This window comes from Dendrobates tinctorius, unplaced genomic scaffold (assembly GCF_039654945.1).
Source record: "Dendrobates tinctorius isolate UK_male_01 unplaced genomic scaffold, ASM3965494v1 ptg000001l, whole genome shotgun sequence".
Lineage (NCBI taxonomy): Eukaryota > Metazoa > Chordata > Amphibia > Anura > Dendrobatidae > Dendrobates > Dendrobates tinctorius.
The window spans coordinates 402143-425850 of NW_027361669.1; the positions used below are offsets into that span (position 1 = coordinate 402143).

The 23708-nt window shown below is 43.0% G+C and overlaps 1 protein-coding gene across 4 annotated transcripts in view; it reads right to left on the reverse strand.

Moving 5' to 3' along the window:
* The window catches only part of ARHGAP26 (Rho GTPase activating protein 26), a 605933-nt gene that overhangs the window by 151098 nt on the left and 431127 nt on the right, over positions 1–23708 (reverse strand). For 2 of the 4 annotated variants that reach the window (XM_073573730.1, XM_073572737.1), the window contains exon 20: positions 20880–21039. The exons of 1 other annotated variant lie outside the window; for it this stretch is intronic. In XM_073573730.1, the coding sequence (XP_073429831.1) occupies positions 20880–21039 (160 nt within the window). The remainder of the gene's footprint in view (positions 1–20879; positions 21040–23708) is intronic. One more of the 4 variants, XM_073572997.1, reaches the window with a different exon arrangement.

The window sequence follows — 23708 nt, forward strand, 5'->3', positions numbered from 1 at the left end:
TTCGTACATACAGTGGTGCTTGAAAGTTTGGGAACCCTTCAGAAATTTTCATATTTGAGCCTAAATTTGATCTAAAACTACAACAGATTATCACAAGTCCTAAAAATTAGATTAAGGTGACCAAATCAAACAAACGAGTCAAAAATATTAGACGGTCACATTTTTATTGAGGAAAATGATTCAATATCATGTCTGAGTGTGATCTGCTTTCAGTATATGGTGTGACCCCCTTGAGTAAGTTGCACATCTGTCCTGGGTATCCCTGGCTCTGCTTTCTTCACCTCGGTCCGCTGCCCTCTGTTGTGCTCCATGTCAAATTTTGCAGGTTGCTTGGCATGGTTTAATGACATTAACGCCCTAATCCTATTTAACGAGAACCTATCAGCACAATTTTGTAATGTAAAGTATTTCTTTGGTGAAGAAATCTCCTTTGCTATTTTTCTGTAAACAGTGTTTGAAATATTCTAATTATGTCTTCTCCTCCCTGTGATTTCCCAGCCCCTCTGCCTGGCTTTGGTCTTTGACTGACAGGTAATTGCTGAGATTTCAAACAGAGGAGGCAGGTCATTCAAAGACCCGAGGCAGTCGGAGGGGTTAGAGAATCACACACAGGGAGGAGAAAATTTAGTGCACTGTGCACCGAAATCTAAAACTTCAAATGATGTTTAAGGAAAAACCACAAATTGGATTTCTTCAAATGTATCAATTTATTCTGTGTTACAGCACCATTACAGCCATGTCTTTATATTACAAAATTGCGCTGACAGGTTCTCTTTAAGGTCTATTAGGTAACACAACTGTGTCTTTTGATTGAGATACTAGACTTCTGTTTGGTTTGTTCCACCTTCAGCGTGTACTTTGCTTCAACTTGCTTCCATCCCTGTTGGGTTCCACTTCACCTGTCCTGCTCCTCCTGAGGTTCCCAATTGTGCCAAGTCCTCGCTTTCCATGTGCCTTCCTGCCTGCTGCACAAACGGACCTGAGGCGAAGAGGATTCACCTCACTAGGTGAGTTCAGCAACAACTACATTTACTATTTTACTCACTTATTTAGCGCCATTAATTCCACAGCGCTTTACAGACATCATCATCTAAACATTTCTGGTAATTGTTGATTAGTACTGTACTTGCTTTGGAAAAAAATGTACCTTCTACTTCCCTACGTAACACTCTGTAGGGTTTTCTTCCATGAACTGCTAACTTCAGAAGCTTCCAGGATTTTGGCTTAGTAATTCCAAAACGTTATTTTTCTTTAACGATTCTTTAGGACAATTTGGGTCATGAGGCAAGGCAATGATCCAAAGGCCACAAGTACTCTTGCGTTTTAGTTCATGGACAGATGTTCTTACATTTTTCTTTAGAATTTACTGTTATAATTGGCATTGATCAAAAACCACCAGAATCTAATTTTACTTTATATTTATCTGCTAATCCTAAAGGTTCACATAACTTTGTTACCAAAAGACATGTGATATTACATCATTTTCTTTATTTCAAAATTAAGAAAAGTCTAATATTGTTTGATTTGGTTCTCCATCTACTTTTACGACTTGTGTGAAAATTTGATGTAGTTTTAGGTCAAAAGTATGCAGAAATATGGAAAATTGTTAAGGGCTCACAAACTTTTAAGCACTACTCTATTTAAGCACTACTGTATTTTATATCAGCTCTAAGTTTTAAAAAAAACGTATCCTTCTGGAAATAGCTGCCATCTCTAACTCATAATGAGCATTAGGTTTAGATAGCCACGTCTAGAATGACACCTTAGCTTCAATACCATTCATGAGACTAAGTGACAATAGCAGATATAGCCCATGGAGAGGAGTGAGACTATTGGAAGAAAGCAGACATACTTCTCTAAGCTCATACAACTCCAAAAATTCCCTTATCTGCTGATACCTAAAAGCCCTAAAACAAATGATGCCTAAATATATGCCTGTCTAATAAGAGGTTTAGAAGTGTTCGAAGTGGGCATAGCAAATATACAGCTTGCATATCAGTGTACATGAAGCAAAGTATATACACAGGATAAAAAGAAAAAGGCATCTGCAAAAAAAAATAAAAATAGAAAAAAGAAAAATATAGGTTGCACATCTTACAGTCCAACAACACGAATCTTTATTGCAATACAAACCACAACAATTAACCTTTAGGGGAAGCCACTACATGTGGTAATACACGTAGGGTCCGCTTTACCACATGATGCTACTACAGCTTTACTATGGTGATTATGCTCATGGCAGGTTCGTGATGGTCCTTCCTCGCCTAATTCTAGAGATTCACTTCTGTCTCATACCTCCCAACTTTTGAAGAAGGGAAAGAGGGACAAAGACTGCGACGCGCTGAGCGCGCCACGGCACATTTTTAGGTCACGCCCCAACCACAACCATTTCGCAACTAGCCACACCCATGTCCATGCCCAAAACACACCCATTTAGCAATGCTAATCACACTGACTGGTACTGAGGGCACAGTGGCTGGTACTGTGGGCACACTAACTGGTACTGAGGAAAAGAAAGGAAAGAAATAAAGAACAAAGAGAAAGAAAGAGGGGAATGAAAGAAAGAACAGAGAGAGAGATTGGAAAGAGATGGTACAGAAAGAACAGAGAGAAAGAAAAATAAAGAACAGAGAAAGAAAGAACAGAAAGAAAGAACAGAAAGAAAGATAGAAAGAACAGAGAGAGAGAAAGGAAGAACAGAGAGTGAAAGAAAGATTAGATAGAGAAAGAAAGATGGGAAAGAAAGAACAGAGAAAGATAGAACATAGCAAAAGAAAGAAAAGAGAGAGATAAAGGAAGAGGGGAAAGAAAGAAAGAACAGAGAGAAAGAAAGAAGAGAGGAAAGAAAGATTAGAGAGAAAAAGAACGAGGGGAACGAAAGAAAGAACAGAGAGAGAAAGGAAGAGGGGAAAGAACAGAGAGAAAGAAAGATACAGATAAAAGAAAGAAAGATTAGAGAGAAAAAAAGAAACAGAGTGAGAAAGAAAGATACTATAGCAGCCCGGCTCCTATTGTAATGCCCCCCTGAGCCTCCCGGTGCAGGACATATCATGATCCACTCACATGGCCGGCAACCCTGAGTCCAAAGTGATCCTGCTGTCCACACTATCGGAGGAGGACATGGTGATGGATCTTAAGCATTCCCTGAAGTGCCTCCATGGTTCCGTCACAATCTCCTCCCAAAATTACCTCATTTCCGGTCAGCTTCTAGCACGTCACTTCCGGTGGAATGTCACGTGTGAATTTTAAAGTTCTCTTTGGGGCTCCGACGTGTACTCCTGTGTCCGCGGGAAAAGTAAGCTCCCGGCCAGGGCAGACTATCAAAATCAGGACTGTCCCGCTGGATCCGGGACACCTCATACACACACGGATCCGCTTTGTATGCCTCTTACACACACGGTTCCGCTGCATACACCTCACACACACACGGCTCCACTCGGTAAACCTTATACACATGCGGCTCTGCTCCGTACACCTTGTACACACGCAGCCACGCTCTGTAAACCTTGTACACACATGGCTTCACTCCGTAAACCTTGTACACATGCGGCTTTGTTCCTTACACTTCGTACACACGCGGTTCTGCTCCATGCAACTCGTACACACGTGGCTCTGCACCATAAACACACGGCTCAGCTCTGTACACTTTGTACATACAGGGCTCCATTCCGTACACCTCCTTCAAACACGCCTCCGCTCCATACACCTCGAATACACGCGGCTCAACTCCTTGCACATATGGCTCCACTCCGCACACCTCGTACATGTGCGGCTCTGCTCCGTACACCTCGTACACGTGCGGCTCTGCTCCGTACACCTTGTACACACATGGCACCACTCCGTACACCTCGTACATATGCGACCCTGCTCCGTTCACTTCGTACACACGCAGCTCTGCTCCGTACTCCTCGTACAGACGTGGCTCTGCTCCGTACACCTCGTACACGTGCGACTCTGCTCCGTACACCCCGTACACATGTGGCTCTTGTCCGTACACCTCGTACACATGCGGCTCTGCTCCGCACGCCTCGTACACGTGCGACTCTGCTCCGTACACACGCGGCTCTGCTCCGTACAACTCGTACAGACGTGGCTCCGCTCCGTACACCTCGTACACGTGCGGCTCTGCTCCATACACCTTTGTACATATGCGACTCTGCTCTGTACACTTCGTATCTGCTCCGTACACCTTGTACACGCGCAGCTCTGCTACATCCACACTGAAAACCCCTCCTGACCTCACACAAACTTCATCTCATCCAGCACAACAGAGTCCTGCAGGCACTCAGGGGTCAGGGCAGTGCGCACAGGACCTGTGATGAGGTCACGGGAGGGGAGGAGTCAGGGGTCACATGATCTGGGGCATCGGACGCCCCTGATCATGTGACCCCTGACTCCTCCCCTCCTGTGTCCTCATCACAGGTTTTGTGCGCACTGAAGAACCCAGCGATCGGCGCTGGGATTCATCACTGTGGGGCTGCGGTGGGTCTGTCTGGGGGGGCGTGGCGGCTCAGTGAAATGCGGGAAAATTAAGCTACCGCCCGGGACAGCGGGACATGCAATCAAAAACTGGACTGTCCTGCCAAATCCGGGACACTTGGGAGCTATGCTGTCTGCAGCGCTGCTCGCTACACTGATGCACAGAAGTGTACCCTGCACATTGTTGCTATGACTAGGGATTACCAGAGCTCGCTCATTCCCATAAGAAATAAAACGCTTTACTGAAAAACTATGGAAGTGAAATCTACACTACAGGATGATTTTTTCCTATGGGGGCTATGAGGGTGACAACATTACTTTATATAGTGTACTTATTTTCTATGAATATTCAGAATAAGCCATTATCTGGGTGTACACTAGGTAAAACACTATTTATCATTATTTGACTTGGTTATGAACATTTTCACCAGTTTAAGTTTCACCCCTCTGCAGACCACATGTTGAGTTTTCAGTTGTCTGAGCACCTGTTAATGTTTTTCACAGGAAATCAACATGGAAGGAAAAAAAATTGGAATTTGGATCACAGTGGCCTAAAGGCACTAAAAAAAACAAAAAAAAACCCAACTTAATAGGGCATAACTATCCACTGCCAGTCTGCTTTCATAGATTACCCTAAAGTGTCTAAATTCTTTGCCAAACTTGGTGAATGCAAACAAGGTTGTGTAACTATACCGCTCATCCCAGTCGCCGGGTCACGCTGCCCTCTGCGAGACTCGGCGACTCTGATGAGTGGTATAGTTACTGATGTCACCACTGCTCAGAGCCGCCGGGTCTCGCGTAGCACAGTGGGAACCGGCAACTCTGATTGGCGGTGACGTCAGTACCTGGCGACTGTGAATAGCAGTAACGTTACTTACTGCTATTCACAGTCACCGGAACTGGATTCAGGGAATGCTGGATTACGTTGGAACTGGGTGGAACATTTTTTGAAATAACTTGGTGAGTGAGGGGCATTGTCTTGATTTTTTTTCTCTTTTTAATTTTTTCATGTGTCCATTTGTGGATTATGTCGGATTCATTGGATTACGACAAATATGTGTGGCTTTTTTTTTTTTTTTAATGAATTGATGTACCCGGGTGTGTGGTTTTTTTTTTTTTGTGTGTGTGTGTTTTTATTTTTGAGTACTGGTTTTGTAATGGGGGTATCTGATAGGCACCTCTCCATTACTAACTCAGGCTTGATATCAACTATGAATTTTAACAAATCACAGCCGACATGATCCCTAAGCCTCATTACCTAGATTACCAATGCACAAGGGCAATAGAGAAGAGAGGCGCAAAGCGCCAGCATCTCATGTGATGTGCCACTTCTGGGGTGGCTGCAGGTTGGTATTTTTAGGCTGGGAAAAACCCAGTAACCATTAACCTTACCATCCCGATAGTATCAGCAATAAACTGTCTGTTTTACTTATTATGCTGGTTATCAAAAATATAGGGGACACCAAGTAGTTTTTTAAATTATTCATTTAACAGGTTAACCCAGGCTAAACACCCTTTAGTGCCACATGAAAGGAACTAAGGGGTGCGCTAGTTTATTATATGTAAGGGACTTGTGAAATTATATATCTAGAGGACATCTATCCTGTCTTTCATCTATCCATCCTTAGGGTTTTGACTGTGAATTTACTGTACTCTGCTTATGAAATTTCGTGGTTCCTTTGAGATGTGTGTGTAAAGATCGGATGATATACGGATGGTCCATGGGCTGTCATAAATTTTTCCCGCACCTACTGACTTGCGCTGGCGAGTCTCGTCCAATATACGCAATTGCAGCAGCGATTGGAACTGAAGAAAAACTAGCACATCAGCAATGACTCAGTGAATAATACTGGTTAATAATCTGTACTATACGTCAGTGTGAGCAAGCACTAATGGTCAGGATTACCACTCAAACCGGCAAGCAGAATGGAATCCTAACAGTGGGTATGCTACACACTGTTAGGGTGTGTGTACACATTGCGGAATCTGCAAAATCCGCAGGTCAAAAGACCTGCGATTTATCTGCAGATTAGCCTGCGGTTTTCCCCTACGGTTTGACACCTGTACAATGGAGCAGGTGTGAAACCGCTGCGGATTCCGCACAAAGAAGTGACATGCTGCGGATTTAAAACTGCAGCAAATCCACGTGGAAAAATCCGCACCGTGTGAACTGCGGATTTCATTTTCCATTGAAAATAAAGGTACTGTACAATGCAGCAGAAACTGCTGCGGATCCTCATGGCCAAATCCGCTGCGTATCCGCAGCAGAATCCGCAACGTGTGCACACACCCTTAGAATTCAGCATTTTAAAATACCTGCAAAAATTAACCATGGCCCAGAAAACCCCTTTAAATTGAAATCTGTACATGGGACTGCAACATTACCAGTCTCTTTCCTTGTTATTTGTTATTGCTGCACTGGGCATTTTGTGAAAAAGATGACAAATGGAAGGACAGAAAAAGCAGGGCGAATTTTGCCATATAATTATATTGGCTTCCAAAGAAATCCACTCTCAGGCTTCCTACACATGAATATGAAAAACAAAATATACAAATAATTAAAAAAAAAGGTATATAGCACAGCAAAAGGTGGAAAAGGGTATTGTACGGAGCTTTTACCCAGACAAATGTGTAAACCCACAACAGACCCCAGCTATGCAAATGGAATTCATTTTCAGTATAAGGGAATTATATCTGTTCAGACCAAAAAAATCAATCAATACCAGTTTTGCAGATTATAAAAAATATCCCTATGGGTCCCAAAGCCAGGCGGCAAAAGTAAGAAAAACAAACTACAGCCCACACATATTGTGCCATTGAAACAAATACATTCAATTACTGCACAAAGAGCATGCTGGAATATTATATTAGGATTCATAAAAAAGAATGGCATAATAGCGGAAAAAATGCCACAATAACAAAATTAATTTAGTGTGAACAATTTAGTGACTCAAAACACCCATAATACAGCCTTATGAAAAATAGATCGCACATTCCCAACCATAGTGAATCACTAATGGTAATGTGATAAGCAACACAAGGCAGCCAAAATAACAATTTATTTTACTTATATAGCGCCATTTATTCCACAGTGCTTACAGACATTATCGGCCCTGTCCCCATTGGGGCTCACAATCTACATTCCCAATCAGTATGTCTTTGGAGTGTGGGAAGAAACCAAAGGAAATATGGAGGGGGAACATACAAATGTGGTCTTTGGTGGGATTTGGACCCAGAACCTCAGCACTGCAATGCACCAGTGCTAATCACTGAGCCACCAGGCTGCTATATATGTCTCCAATAAAGGTGACCTAACTATAGGGAGAAAGTCACAGGCAGGCTATAGCCAATGAGCACGTGGAGGAACATCTGACCAGACCTGTCCATCACCCTACTTCAATTGAAAACTAGCTTTCCCATATGCAGTGCAATTTAATTGGAGGGGGGTGATGGACAGGTGGTCACCTGCCCCTCCATCTGCAGCCATTTTGAGAAAAGGAGTTCTGTGCAGTTTGTACAGGCCGCGCTAAGAAGTGGAGGTCAAGAACCGATAATACTTATATATTGGTCAGTGCCACAAATCATATCCTCAATACTCAAAAAGGATAAAATGACCATCCCTTTACAATGTCCTTAGAGGATTCATGTGATTATATGAACATCGGTTTGTCTTCTAATTCATTTTCTTTAAAAAAAAAAAAAAAAATCAATATAAACGTGTGGTACAGATCACTCAGTTTGCAAAAAACATGGATATGGAAACAGTCCAATAGACTATTATTGCTTTACATGTTCGATTTGTGAAAAACTGTTGTGTGAATGAGCTCGTAGAGACAGCAGTGGGCAGTCCACAGAAGTCAACAGTACGGGAAGGAGAGCAAGTATCTACAAGCGATGGAAAAGCCAGAAAAACAGGTTACAGGTAAAAGAGGAATAAAAAGAGGAAATAAGTGGAGTATTACAGCTCATGAGCTAGTTATTTTTTTTTGTATGCTTTGTCTGCAAAAAATCATGTTACCATAAATTGCAGTGCAAAACTGTATAGGACCACCAAGGTGTACAATATAATACTGTCCATGTTATCACCCCCATTAGCAGAGAGTACACGTGATCACAGATCACATATTGGGGTCCTTTTTCCCCAGAACAAAGAAGTGAGAAGAGGTGCAATTGCTGATCTAAACACCACAGTTTAATGACACCACAATTCTCTGTAAATTAGCAGTTGTGGCATTTCTTTTACAAACACATCAATAAATTTAGAAGTGTGAACTTTTTCAGAGGTTTTATGTTAGGCTTTATTCACACGTCAGTATTTAAACACGTACGTGAAAAATTGGTAGAGGTGTCAATCAGTGTTGTGCATCGGTATGTCATCCATCTGTCCCTTTTTACCATCAGTCTGTTATCCGTTTCTTCATGTTTACCATCAGTGTGTCATCCGTGTGTCCATTTTTATCATCAGTGTGTCATCCGTGTGCCCCTTTTTACCAGTGTGTCATCCAGGTTTCCATTTTTACCATCAGTGTGTCGTCATCCGTGTGCCCCTTTTTACCATCAGTGTTTCATCCGTGTTTATTTTTACCATCAGTGTGTCATCCGTGTGTCCATTTTTACCATCAGTGTGTCATCCGTGTGTCCATTATTACCATCAGTGTGTCATCCGTGTGCCCCTTTTTACCATCAGTGTTTCATCCGTGTCCATTTTTACCATCAGTGTGTCATCCGTGTGTCCATTTTTACCATCAGTGTTTCATCCGTGTCCATTTTTACCATCAGTGTGTCATCCGTGTGTCCATTTTTACCATCAGTGTGTCATCCGTGTGTCCATTATTACCATCAGTGTGTCATCCGTGAGTCCCTTTTTACCATCAGTGTGTCATCCGTGTGTCTCTTTTTACCATCAGTGTGTCATCCGTGTGTCCCTTTTTACCATCAGTATGTCATCCGTGTGTCCCTTTTTACCATCAGTGTTTCATCCGTGTGTCCATTTTTACCATCAGTGTGTCATCCGTGTGTCCATTTTTACCATCAGTGTGTCATCCGTGTGTCCATTTTTACCATCAGTGTGTCATCCGTGTGTCCATTTTTACCATCAGTGTGTCATCCGTGTGTCCCTTTTTACCATCAGTGTGTCATCCGTGTGTCCATTTTTACCATCAGTGTGTCATCCGTGTGTCCCTTTTTACCATCAGTGTGTCATCCGTGTGTCCATTTTTACCATCAGTGTGTCATCCGTGTGTCCCTTTTTACCATCAGTGTTTCATCCGTGTGTCCATTTTTACCATCAGTGTGTCATCCGTGTGTCCATTTTTACCATCAGTGTGTCATCCGTGTGTCCATTTTTACCATCAGTGTGTCATCCGTGTGTCCCTTTTTACCATCAGTGTGTTATCAGTTTGTTCATGTTTACCATCAGTGTGTCATCCATGTGTCCATTTTTACCATCAGTGTGCCCCTCTTTACCATCAGTGAGTTATCCGTGTGTACATTTTTACCATCAGTGTGTCATCCGTGTCTCACTTTTTACCAGTGTGTCCATTTTTATCATCAGTGTGTCCATTTTTATCATCAGTGTGTCATCCGTGTGTCCCTTTTTACCATCAGTGTTTCATCCGTGTGTCCATTTTTACCATCAGTGTTTCATCTGTGTGTCCATTTTTACCATCAGTGTGTCATCTGTGTGTCCATTTTTACCATGAGTGTGTCATCCGTGTGTCCCTTTTTACCATCAGTGTTTCATCCGTGTGTCCATTTTTACCATGAGTGTGTCATCCGGGTGTCCATTTTTACCATCAGTGTGTCATCCGTGTGTCCCTTTTTACCATCAGTGTTTCATCCGTGTGTCCATTTTTACCATGAGTGTGTCATCCGGGTGTCCATTTTTACCATCAGTGTTTCATCCGTGTGTCCATTTTTACCATCAGTGTTTCATCCGTGTGTCCATTTTTACCATCAGTGTTTCATCCGTGTGTCCATTTTTACCATCAGTGTTTCATCCGTGTGTCCATTTTTACCATCAGTGTTTCATCCGTGTGTCCATTTTTACCATCAGTGTGTCATCCGTGTGTCCATTTTTACCATCAGTGTGTCATCCGTGTGTCCATTTTTACCATCAGTGTGTCATCCGTGTGTCCATTTTTACCATCAGTGTGTCATCCGTGTGTCCCTTTTTACCATCAGTGTGTCATCCGTGTGTCCATTTTTACCATCAGTGTGTCATCCGTGTGTCCCTTTTTACCATCAGTGTTTCATCCGTGTGTCCATTTTTACCATCAGTGTGTCATCCGTGTGTCCATTTTTACCATCAGTGTGTCATCCGTGTGTCCATTTTTACCATCAGTGTGTCATCCGTGTGTCCCTTTTTACCATCAGTGTGTTATCAGTTTGTTCATGTTTACCATCAGTGTGTCATCCATGTGTCCATTTTTACCATCAGTGTGCCCCTCTTTACCATCAGTGAGTTATCCGTGTGTACATTTTTACCATCAGTGTGTCATCCGTGTCTCACTTTTTACCAGTGTGTCCATTTTTATCATCAGTGTGTCCATTTTTATCATCAGTGTGTCATCCGTGTGTCCCTTTTTACCATCAGTGTTTCATCCGTGTGTCCATTTTTACCATCAGTGTTTCATCTGTGTGTCCATTTTTACCATCAGTGTGTCATCTGTGTGTCCATTTTTACCATGAGTGTGTCATCCGTGTGTCCCTTTTTACCATCAGTGTTTCATCCGTGTGTCCATTTTTACCATGAGTGTGTCATCCGGGTGTCCATTTTTACCATCAGTGTGTCATCCGTGTGTCCCTTTTTACCATCAGTGTTTCATCCGTGTGTCCATTTTTACCATGAGTGTGTCATCCGGGTGTCCATTTTTACCATCAGTGTTTCATCCGTGTGTCCATTTTTACCATCAGTGTTTCATCCGTGTGTCCATTTTTACCATCAGTGTTTCATCTGTGTGTCCATTTTTACCCTCAGTGTGTCATCCGTGTGTCCATTTTTACCATGAGTGTGTCATCCGTGTGTCCCTTTTTACCATCAGTGTGTCATCCGTGTGTCCCTTTTTACCATCAGTGTGTCATCCGTGTGTCCCTTTTTACCATCAGTGTGTCATCCGTGTGTCCCTTTTTACCATCAGTGTGTCATCCGTGTGTCCATTTTTACCATCAGTGTGTCATCCGTGTGTCCCTTTTTACCATCAGTGTGTCATCCGTGTGTCCCTTTTACCATCAGTGTGTCATCCGTGTGTCCCTTTTACCATCAGTGTGTCATCCGTGTGTCCATTATTACCATCAGTGTGTCATCCGTGTGTCCCTTTTTACCATCAGTGTTTCATCCGTGTGTCCATTTTTACCATCAGTGTGTCATCCGTGTGTCCATTTTTACCATCAGTGTGTCATCCGTGTGTCCATTTTTACCATCAGTGTGTCATCCGTGTGTCCCTTTTTACCATCAGTGTGTCATCCGTGTGTCCATTTTTACCATCAGTGTGTCATCCGTGTGTCCCTTTTTACCATCAGTGTGTTATCAGTTTGTTCATGTTTACCATCAGTGTGTCATCCATGTGTCCATTTTTACCATCCGTGTGTCCATTTTTTACCATCAGTGTGTAATCCATTTGTTCAAGTTTACCATCGGTGTCATCGGTGTTTGGTCCGTGTGTCCCCATTTTTACCATCAGTGTTTTACTCAGAAAGATAAATTCCACAAGTGCTCCTATACTTTGCAATGCTGTATACAGATTGCGCACACATGTCATCCGTGTGCTGTATGTGTTTTTCACTTCTATTGGCCTCGCCATTCGTGATGCCTGGAAAAACGATATGTCTCTGTGTTCTGCACAGAAATAAGGTCTGTGAAAAAACAGACATTTGAATAGCAACATAGATTATAATGGGAATATGCTGTATCCATGAAAAATAAGGATTCAGTGCAGATTTTAATTTTAAAGCAATTTTGCTTTTAATCCCTATTTAATGCCAATTTGCAGCAATGTGTTGGTGTGTAAAAATTATTACAGGGAATGTGTCACCAGGTTTTTGCTACCCCATCAGAGCTCAGCATTATATAGGAACAGAGATCCAAATTCCAGCGAGTGTCACTTACTAAACTGTTGCTGTCATTTTAATAATATCAGTTTTCTCTTTTGAAGAGCTAGCAGATCTCTGAATGCTGAGCTCTGTACACCTCCACCAATGATTGGCAGCTTTCTGCCCATGTGGAATGTACACAGAAAGCTGCCAATCAGTTGTGGGTGCTGGGTTATACACATGACTACTTAGCAGTAGATTTACTAGTCCTCTAGTGATAATCTGCTGATGATACAGTGATTTGTATCAAAACTATACGAAGCAGCTCAGTAAGTGACATATCGCTGGAATTTGTGTCTTTGTCTCTAGATTAAGCTGCTCTCAGATTAGGCTGCAACAACTTGGTGAGAGATTTTAAGTTGTGCTTTTATACATGTTATGTTGTACATTCTCATAAAATGCAGACTTTGGGAACAATATTAACTGTTCCTGACATGCAGTATTCATTTTGAACACATTTTTGCATAACAGATATTGCATGGGTCTTTTTCAGTGTATTATAGCAAAAAAAAGATAATTGTTGTTAATTGTTGTATATATGTATATTACACATCTTTATCTAATAGATTTACATTGTTTTTATGGGTAAATATTGGCTTGTATGTGAGTTTTGTTGGAATATACAACAGCTGCAGGCTTATGCTGTCTAGTGACTATCTTAAACTATCAGCAGATGGTGGAGTGCTGTAGACTACATTTTATGATCTTTTTTAAAATTTAATATATGTTCTTCCTTGTATCTTCAATGTTGTGATAATACAGATAATGATTGTGGTGTGCCCCAAATTAAACGTCTGAACGCTCTTGATTCTTCTGAAAGCTGGAAATCCGCATCAACTTTTAGGTGCAAATTTATCTTTTAACCCCTTGGCGACATAGTACATTCCAGTCTATCCCTACATTGGGTTTGGTAGTATGGAGCGGGTTCTTGAGCTGAGCACGCTCCAAACAGAATGGATGCTGGCTGTTATATAGCCTACACATGCCTATAACAGCAGAGACTGAAACTAGCTCACTTGCTTTTAAAATACTTAGGCTCGTTTCACATTTGGGTCGCATCCTTTCATCCGCAGCGATCCGTATGCGTCGTGTTTCCCCATCGTTAACATGGTGTACGCAGGGGCATGCGTCTGCATTAGTTCGCATGCGTCTGCGTACGCATGCTTTGTTTTTCGGTGTGCGGCAGGGTCTGGCGAACGCATCATGTTGGATTTTTGGAAGCGGCAAAAATCCATCAAATGTGCGCAGTCATGTGCATGCGGATGAGTGCGTTAAATAAACCCATTACTGTATGTGGGAACGCATGCGTACGCAAGGACATGCGTACGTACCTGCGTTCTATATGCATGCGTCTTTTTAATGAGTTGGTCCAGGAAGTGATTCATCCACCTGATAATTGAGAGCTCTATAAAAGGAAGTGTGGGGACACAGCAAGGCCATAACTCTCTGGGCTCTGGACAATACCACAACACTTGCTATGTAAGTATACAACCTTAGAAAATATCTGTCTCTCTCACTGCTTTTTGTACTTTGTACTAAGTTTTTTTTTCTGTTTACTTTTAGATGTGTCAACTGGCCTGGTACAGTGGTTGGCTCCTGGTACAGCGGGTTTCTCCAGTTCATCTCCTGGTGCTGCTTTCTACAGTGGTGAGGACAACACTGCCTATGTAAGTATAGAAGCTTTGGAAATGTCTGTCTCTCTGAATGCTTTTTCTGTTCCTTGTAGACTTGCCGATTCTTTCTGGCGCAGTGGGTGTCTCCTGGCGCTGTGGTTGGCTCCGGTTGCTGCAGTCTGTCCCTGGCCTGTGCTGACTGCTGTGGTGTTGGACTACTGCCTGTAATGTAAGTATTGTTGTCGTTTTTTTTGGTCTACATTGTTTTTGGATCTTTACAAGTTTAATTTTTCTTTTGTTCTTTTCTGTAGTGTTTCACTTGACTGCTGCCTGCTCTTTAAAATGTCCTCAAGTGAAGAACAGACTTCTTCCCAGGGTGGACCGAACAAAGATTATGTAATCAAATTCGCTTTACAAATTGCTATGTATTGACTGGCAATACTCCACATGTGTTAAATCATGTAATTTCTTTACAGCTACCTGGCAGTGATGAAGAGCAGGAGCAATCCAGTGGAGAGGATTCTTCTCAGGGTCGTCGGGCTCATGTGTCTTAGGAGGAAAGACGGGGTGTAACTATTCCTTTCATCAGAGTTGTAATACAAATTTTTTTCAGTGTTTCTTACAATTCATTTTTTCTATTTTATCTATAGGTTTCACAACAGGAAGGCACATGCAATGTGGTCTGGACTGGCAGTGAACCTGTGAATGGATGTGCATTGTTTTCGAATTCTTTTTTTTTTTCCCCTTCACAGTGAAGCGAATCAAAATCAGTTGGCGTTCAATGAAGGACCGCTTCAACAAGAACATGAGAAAGGAACTTCGGGTTCAAAGTGGTTCTGCCTCAAGGTTCCGGAAATACAAGTACCACCGGGACCTTGCTTTTCTGAGGGCTGCGCTTGCTCAGCGAACGTAAGTAAATAAAAAAATTTTTCTTTTTACTAATGATTAATTTTTTTCCACACAGAACCTGGAACAGCACAACACAACCTTAATTTTTGCACTAGTATGTTTTTCTCTTTTCCCCACAGAACCTGGTGCAGCACCACACAACCAGGAGCCTCCTTGGTTGATATGGCCCTTCATCTACCAGCCACTGAACAGACGCAGTCCCAGTCATCCACCAGCGATGGAGCAACCTTGAAAGCTACACAGGCTGGGGAAGAGGCAGCCGGTCCATCTGGTTTTCCCCTCTCCTAGCCAAATGCCTCTGCTTTTGCTCGGTCTTCTCGTCAGCGGCAGAGGGCCTGGGAGAGGTCAGGCATGCCCGAGTTTCTTCAATTAAGCTCGGTCTTCCAGGATAGGGTTAGGTTGATTGCTGACAGAGTGAAGAGTGGGTTCAAGGAAGTCAACAATCGCCTAGACCGCCTGGAAGCTGACCTTAATAAACCGGCGCAACATTTTTTTTCTGCAACTGAGCGGAGTGAGTCAGAAAACCTTACGCTTCAACTCCAGCTGTCCATCATGCAGGTCTGCCAGGTTGCTTACAGCCACACTATACAGCAGCAGCAGTTACAATACTACACTCATCAGGCCGGAGGATACTACCAGCAGCAAATCTACTATCCAGCTCCCACAGCTCCAAACTATCCGCCACCACCACAGCCTCCAGTTCACAGAGCGACCACACTGCCAAGTCCTTCAACCCTGCAGCTGGCAGCATCCACCATGCTCCAGAGTACAGCCCCCATGCAGCCAGCAGGATCAACGATGCTGCCCTGTCTACCACCCCTGCCCAGTCCAGCACATCTACCCATTCCAGCATCCCTGCCCTCTACAGCAGTCCTAATGAGGTCCAGTTCAGCACCATGCAGGAGGACTGCTACAGAGCCCAGCACTCCCACTAGGCCAAGAAAAGCAAGGTCCAAAAAAAATAAAAAATCTGGGCATCTGGATCAAAACCAGGAGCCAAACAAATCTGCCCACCTTGAACCCACCACCTCCACCCTCACCTACCAATTTGTCACTTGTCATTTGTCACCTTCCCTTGTGTCTGTCTATTCCTTCCAGTTTGTCCATCGATTCCCATGAGTCCACTTTGTCATCTATCCCCAATGTCTCCACTGCCATCCCTGATCCAATCCTTCAAATTTGTTACCCCTTCCCCTGTAGACCCTTCCAATGTAAACTCTTCATCAATTACCACCACCCAATCCTCACAGCTCCACACCCCCAAGGTTTTACCTATTTCACCCTCACGTAAACCCCGAAGAAAAAAAAAATCACCCCCACAATAACCCTTTTTGCTGAAGATAAAAGTTGTAAAAGTGTTGGAAATAAAAGTTGGTGTATTTTGTTAGCACTATATCTTGTGTTTTTCTTATCTTTATGCACCGCCGACACAAACACACTTGTTTTTTGAGGTAAGGTACAACACAAACTTTTTTTTGGGAGGGAAGGTAGTTTATATTTAAATCAGTAAACATTAGGGGTAAATTATTACATTACATGTACATGTTAACATCACAGGTACATTTAAACATAACAGGTATGTAATATTTGACCTTACAGGTACATAACAGGTACATAACAAAACAGGTACATTTAACTTAGCAGCTTAAATCATTTCGACTTGCCATGCCACACATCCATTATCTGAAACAAAGTAAGCAGCAAACTTATCCCTCATCTGGGCAACTTCAACAGTGGTTCTCAGAGGGTGAAATTAGTAATCATGCAATTTAACAGGTTCCTCAGGTTGTAAGCTTAGTCGCTCTTTTACCATTATGTAGTTGTGCAGAAGAAGACATGCTTTCACAACCTCATCAATACTGTCAATTTTTAGGTTAATTGATGTGCACAAAATGTGCCATTTCGATACCACTAATCCATATGCACACTCCACGGTTCTTCGTGCTCTTGGCAGTCTGTAGTTGAAAATTTTTTTTGTGTGATTTAAGTCCCGACTTGAGTATGGTTTAATGAGGTTGTAACACATTTGGAACGCCTCATCACCAGCAACAACAAAAGGCATTGGTGGTCCCATCAGTGTTGGGCAGAGGTAGTGGCGGAGGAAAATTAAAATCATTCCCATACAGACGTTGGCCAATGTCTGAGTTTTTGAACGTCTGTGAGTCATTGCCTCGTCCGAATGAGCCAATGTCCACGGCAACGAATTTACAATCGGCAGCCGCAATAGCCATTAGAACTATGGAAAAATATTTTTTTTTATAATTGAAGTACTCTGTTCCACTTCCAGCTGGTTTCATTATCCTAATGTGTTTGCCGTCCACGGCCCCCACACAGTTAGGAAAATTGCAAATTTCCTGGAATTTGGAAGCATTTTCAATCCAGAGTTTACTTGTGGGTTGGGGGAGGAATTCTTGCCACAGAATGCCAACTAAAGCACAACAAGTGTCTACAATAATCCCAGAAAGGGTGGATAATCCGGAATTGGAAAGGTAATGAGGACAATGTCTCTTAAGTAGCCAGGAATCTGCGGAAAAGAAAATGGAAAAAAAACAAAAAACAGTACACTGCTTAGGGTTAGGGATAGGGTTATTTGTGACAGGAGTTTCTTTTTCACGACTACAGGGTAACCAAGAGACGTTCCTCGGCAGGAATTGCTCGATGGAGCTGTGTGTCCTGCCTGGCGATGGATCCTTGGACACGTAGCAGCAAGTCATGGAAGCTCTGTTGAGACATCCTTGTGCAGTCAAAAAACTTCTCTGGGTTTTGCTGCAGCTTGGTGTACATAGAGTGGTAGGCTCCACGGATCTCTCGGAGTTCAAAGATGGGGTGTTGCCAATAGAGACGACGACGTCTTCTCAGTCTTTCTCTTCTGTGTTCTTGACAAGCAAAAGCAAAGGCAGCAGCCAACTTCAATTGTAAATCCGAATCTTCTAGGAAGCTGTCCAGGTCAAGATCCATCTTGCAGTTATAAACAGCAGCCAAAGACAAGGATTTCCTCAGTGCAGTGTGTATATATTTTGTGTGTATATATTTCTAACGCATGTGCATAAAAAACGCAAACGCATGCAAAAACGCATATACACGCATGTAAACGCTGCGCTTTTTTGCCATCATGCGTAAGATGATGCGGATAAAAAACTCTGCGTTAACATGCGTTTGCATGCATTTTTGCATGCGTTTGAGAATGCGGATGATACACTGCGGATTCAAACGCAAATGTGAACCTAGCCTTAGATGGTACAGTCAGACTCTTACCGCAGCATTCAGTGTTGTGACTTGAATGAAAGCAATCGCAAGTGTCTGCTGCATTACTAAGGCAGCCATTGTGCTTCTGAAGGCCCCATTCTCCAAGACTTGGTGCTCCTGAGAAGTCCAGCCTCTGGCTAGGATTTGTAGGAGATTGATAATTTCACTATACAGTGCAAGGATTTGGTATTCCAGTACCGTATATTTATTCAATGCAATCAGATGGAAAAGCAACTAAAAACATATCTAGGTATGAATAACACAATGACCAACATGAAGTCTCCTCACCTGGAGCTACCAATTATGTAGGAGCAACATATCTAAGACTAAATAGACAAAATGTGAAAACTGTAATGGACATAATATAACAAAATGCGCTGTCAAATCTTATTTGATATATAGACAATTTTCTATGATGGCAGTTACAGATAGTTATATATCATTATAAATCCCAGTACTGGGAAGCAATCTACATAGGAAAAATAGCCCCCATACGTAGTTCCAGTACTAGCTGGTTATCTCAAGGGTTTCTTCAAAAAGTCAGCTGTAACTTCCATTAGTTGTGTCTTTTTTTTTTGCACATGAAAAAACTGGAAAAATTGTAGCGATACAAGAATTGCAAAATGTGAACAAAAAAAAAACAACCAAAATCTCGCAGAAGCAGGGTTAAGGAAAGTCCACATATGATGGAGTTTTCCAGCAGAATGTCATCAAATACATGCTACATTTTGTACTATAAATTGGCATCGATTTTTGGCATAAAATATTTGTATCTTTGTACCTCACTCTTTGTTACACCATGGCCTAGAACGTGCCCCCCAAAAGTGAATCTACAAAAGAGTCAGCTGAGGTTTGAGCAGCACTGTTTGGCAGTCTAGTAGCTCTGCCTATATTCTAGTACATCACATATTTATGCCCTGTACCGATATCCATGAGTGCCAGGATGAGCGGCTTCTCTGGCATGAGTGCCAGGATGAGGGGCTTCTCTGGCATGAGTGCCAGGATGAGCGGCTTCTCTGGCATGAGTGCCAGGATGAGTGGCTTCACTGGACACTTGGGTGAGCGTGACAATATAATTTTCTGATGCTCTCTGTATATTCTACAGGAACCAACATATGTTCTTCATGTAGAAAGACTTACAGGGATTGACAACTAACAAGCAGATCATTATGACTATTACATGTCAGGCTTTATTGGTACTGATTTTTTGCCTTGTTCTCAAACGTAATTATTCTGCATGACATAAGTGATGGTTTCAAGTTGAAGTATTTTCAGCTTACGATTGTTAGCGTGGCTGGTCTGGAGCCGGAATATCCAGGAGTGGACCCTCTGGGCCGTGGCACCGAGGGGCCCCGGGCAAGCTGCCAGGTGGAACCGACCCTTATACAGGGACCGTTAGGAGCAGGCCCAGGGGTTCGAGTACCACGGTAGCCGGTACAGAGAGGCGGCTCAGTATGGACTGGAGTAGGAGTGTGGGACTGAAGTGTAGATGACAGGACAGAGCTGGAACACAGGAGACAGGAGTGGAGTAAGACTGTAGACTGGAACGTGGAGGGACTGAAGTGTAGATGAAGGGACAGAGCTGGAATACAGGAGACAGGAGTGGAATAAGACTGTAGACTGGAACGTGGAGGGACTGACGTGTAGATGACGGGACAGAGCTGGAACACAGGAGACAGGAGTGGAGTAAGACAGTAGACTGGAACGTGGAGGGATGGCTGGAGCAGGAACACTGGAGACAGGATTAGAGGAGGACGGAAGGACTGGAGCAGGATGGAATAGGAACACCGGAGGCAGGACTGGAGTAGGACGGAAGGACTGGAACAGGATGGAACAGGAACACCGGAGGCAGGACTGGAGTAGGACGGAACAGGAACACCGGAGGCAGGACTGGAGTAGGACGGAACAGGAACACCGGAGGCAGGACTGGAGTAGGACAGAAGGACTGGAGCAGGATGGAACAGGAACACCGGAGGCAGGACTGGAGTACAGCAGGGGACACGGATAGCAGGACTGCGAGGCTGCTGCAGAGAGCACACGAGAGCGGGACTGAGACTACAGAGAGCACACGAAGAAGCAGGGCCCAGTGCGCTAGGAAACACAATGATCAGGCGCCTCCCTCAGGGAGAAGTGGCCTGATATGCCCCTGTGTGGTCTGGCAATGGTCAGGGGGTGCTTCCGGGTCAGGACATAGTCTCAGCACAAGAAGCAGAAGGGAGGCGTGGCCGCGGCCTATGGCGCATGCGCATTGCATGCAAAGACGCCGTCGGCCGCGCGCCTGTCAGAGGTGACTGCCGTGGCTGTGGGGCGGCTTCAGCGTGGGAGCGATGGCCGGGAGAGTATGCAGAGACGGCGTGGGAGCGGAGGCCGGGTGAGTATGTCGGAACGGCGTGACAACGATGACCGCCCTAGAGAAGATTACGATTGTAACTTGAGAAAACACTTTTCAGCTTAAGAAACTGATCCTCTGAAGACAAGTGAAATAAGACAAGATGAAAACTGTGGTGCAGACTGATTGGTCTAGCACACCATAGCACTTACAAGGAATTTGGCCTGCTAGCTTTAATGACTTCCAGGTCAGGATCACTGGAGTTGAGATTATTCATGTTGATGCGCTGAACACAGCTGGAGTTCACAGAGCTGTTTGCATTAGATGAACTGACCGACTCTGCACTCGAATTTACACTGTTCCTCTTCTCTTCTGAAACCAAACCATACATGTATTAACATTGCATCATAAAGGTCCGCTAATTCAGAAAATTCATGCAATATTGAAATACAATTAAAGGGAACATGTCCGCTTCCCGAGGCCCACAACCCAGCACCACGTATTTATTTATCCCTTAATATCCTTCTTAACGATCACCTTTTTGTGGCTTATAGATTTCTGAATATGCCTAAAGTCAATTTTATGAGTAGGTCTGTGGTGGCTGACTAGTTGTTGGGGCGCTGTTTTCCCCAGATTAATTGTCCCACTAATCATGTGAACATGAGTGACATTCTTTGCAAATCTCTGCCTCACTGAGAATGTGCTGTAAGCCGGGTGTACGCTTTCCAGACTCATTGGCACACTGTGTAAGCCTTGGGTGGCCGCAGTGACAAGACTCGGCCAGTTGTTACTGCCAGCTCATTGCAAGTCTCACGACTGGCTAAGACCTGCATCACCGCTGCCTTCCTGGCGCATGCGCAGTGCGCTGATGAGCCTAGGGGTGTACACATGGATTCACTGCATATTGCCTAAAAGGTAGGCACAAAGGGCCAGTGGTGATACTTCTCTTGAAAATTATGCATCACAATGCCTATGCACATAGAGCAGATTGATGGTGGAGAGGCAGAGCTGTACCAGGGACTGTGTACGCAACAGCTCTATTTGTTATTTTATTGTAATAAAAAATTTTTTAAATGTACAACCCCTCTAATTTCAATGTATCCAAAAAATAAGGCTCCGCCACTCAGATATACTGTATATGGGTAAAAAAACAAAACACAGATCACAGGCAATAGTGAATGAATGCCCAACTCATGTTACTGTAAAAAAATGTAAGAGCAATAGGATCTTATCCAGGTTAAAATTTTGATGAATGAAAGGTACAACCACTTACCTTGTAAGGTTGTGTGAGAAACAACACTTAAAGAGACTAAAGACTAGATGCAGAAGCTTCCATAGAATATCAGTAAAGGTAACCGGATTGTAAGCATTTCTGCAACTAAATCTTGAGTCCACCGATTCCTTCCTCAGGACTTCGGCTATTTTTGAAGGGTGTCCTGAGGAAGGAGCTGCTAGACTCTGAAACATGTCGACATTAAACTTGTAATTTTAGCTACTATCTAACTTGTGTCATAATTCCAGAGATCGAAGAGACACTTCCAATCTGGTTACCTCAATTAATTTTAGACACTTCTTATACCCACCTTGATAAATCTGAGGTATCTAGCATTATACCAGGAATTGTACCAAATATATCAATGAAGTTCACATTTTGGGCTTAAAATATAGTTACACATGTACAACAGACATTAAAGCAGTGCCTAGTGGATTTTGACAAGTTTATCATACCATACACATCATTTTGCTAAAAAGGTTTTAAAAGGCTGCTTAAAAAAAATGCTGCACAGCAACATCCATGTCGCATTTTCAAGATCATTCTGTAAATCACAGGCTTGGAATAATCCAGGACACAACAGTCTTTCCCTAATATATTTTATGGGTAACAGATTTAGGGCTTCAAGCATTTCACAAAGCAGATCGTTATTCGTAGTCAATCTTCTAAATGTTTAAAATATCAGACCACAACGCTATGCTATTCGCACTTTTCCAAAAGTCACATTTGGCCATCAGGCTCCCAGAAATCTCTGGTTTTGAGGTCAAGGTTGTTGGCCGACGTCTCTGTTATTACATATGATATACAGTATATTTATGTTACACAAATGTGATTTTCCCACATTCTGTCAAAACCCAGTATGTATGAAACGCTAATACTTTTAACTTAAAAAAAAACAAAAAACGACTAGTTCAATGCATTCTTTGAATATGGAGTAAGACTGCAATATGAATAAATGAGCAATGTTATGCCCTATATACAGTATAGACATGATGTAAGATTTTTCAACTAAAATAATCACTCAAACAAATGTGACATGGTAATTCTGGAAAAAAAAACACCAAATGTATGCCCATACATACATAATTAAAAAAAGACCTCAACCACATCCTGGAGCCCACGACAGGTGAGCTGTAGACCAGTTTGACAGACAGGTGGTCTGTACTAAGAGGACTGGCATCTAAGGGAACTTGAAGGAGCTTGATGAGGACAAGAGTGTTGAAGAGGGACCTCAGTAAATATATAATTTAGTTATTCATAAGTTAGGGTTCAAGAAGTGAGGTAGTTGACTGCGCGTAGGCTAGGGTCTTAAATTTTTCATGCCGCTTCCATTACACTTGTAGGGATTCACATTCAGTAGTAGAATTCATGTGTCAAAACAATGTGACATTTATTTCAACAGGTTGCACAGCACCAAAAACAAAACCATGAACACAAAAATCCCTAGCCTTGTCCAGGCGTTAACGAAACAAAAAAGATCCTGGCTACTCATACATGGCTCTGCTAGTCCCAGCTGGTTCAAACAAAACAGCTATTGTCCATAGCAATCACTGATACTAGAAGTTTTGTGCACACGGCCCTCTGCACACTCCTTTCAGAGAGACTCTCGTTTGTCTCTCCCCAGCTCCACCACAACTCACACTGCTCATCTCCCCAGGTGACAGAGAGCATGGTGGACAGGTTCTTAGTCAAAACTAGCCAGGTACATCTAAATCAAGATCTCCAGTGCTAGGATTTATCCCAGTCCTACCTGGCTTTCCTACACACT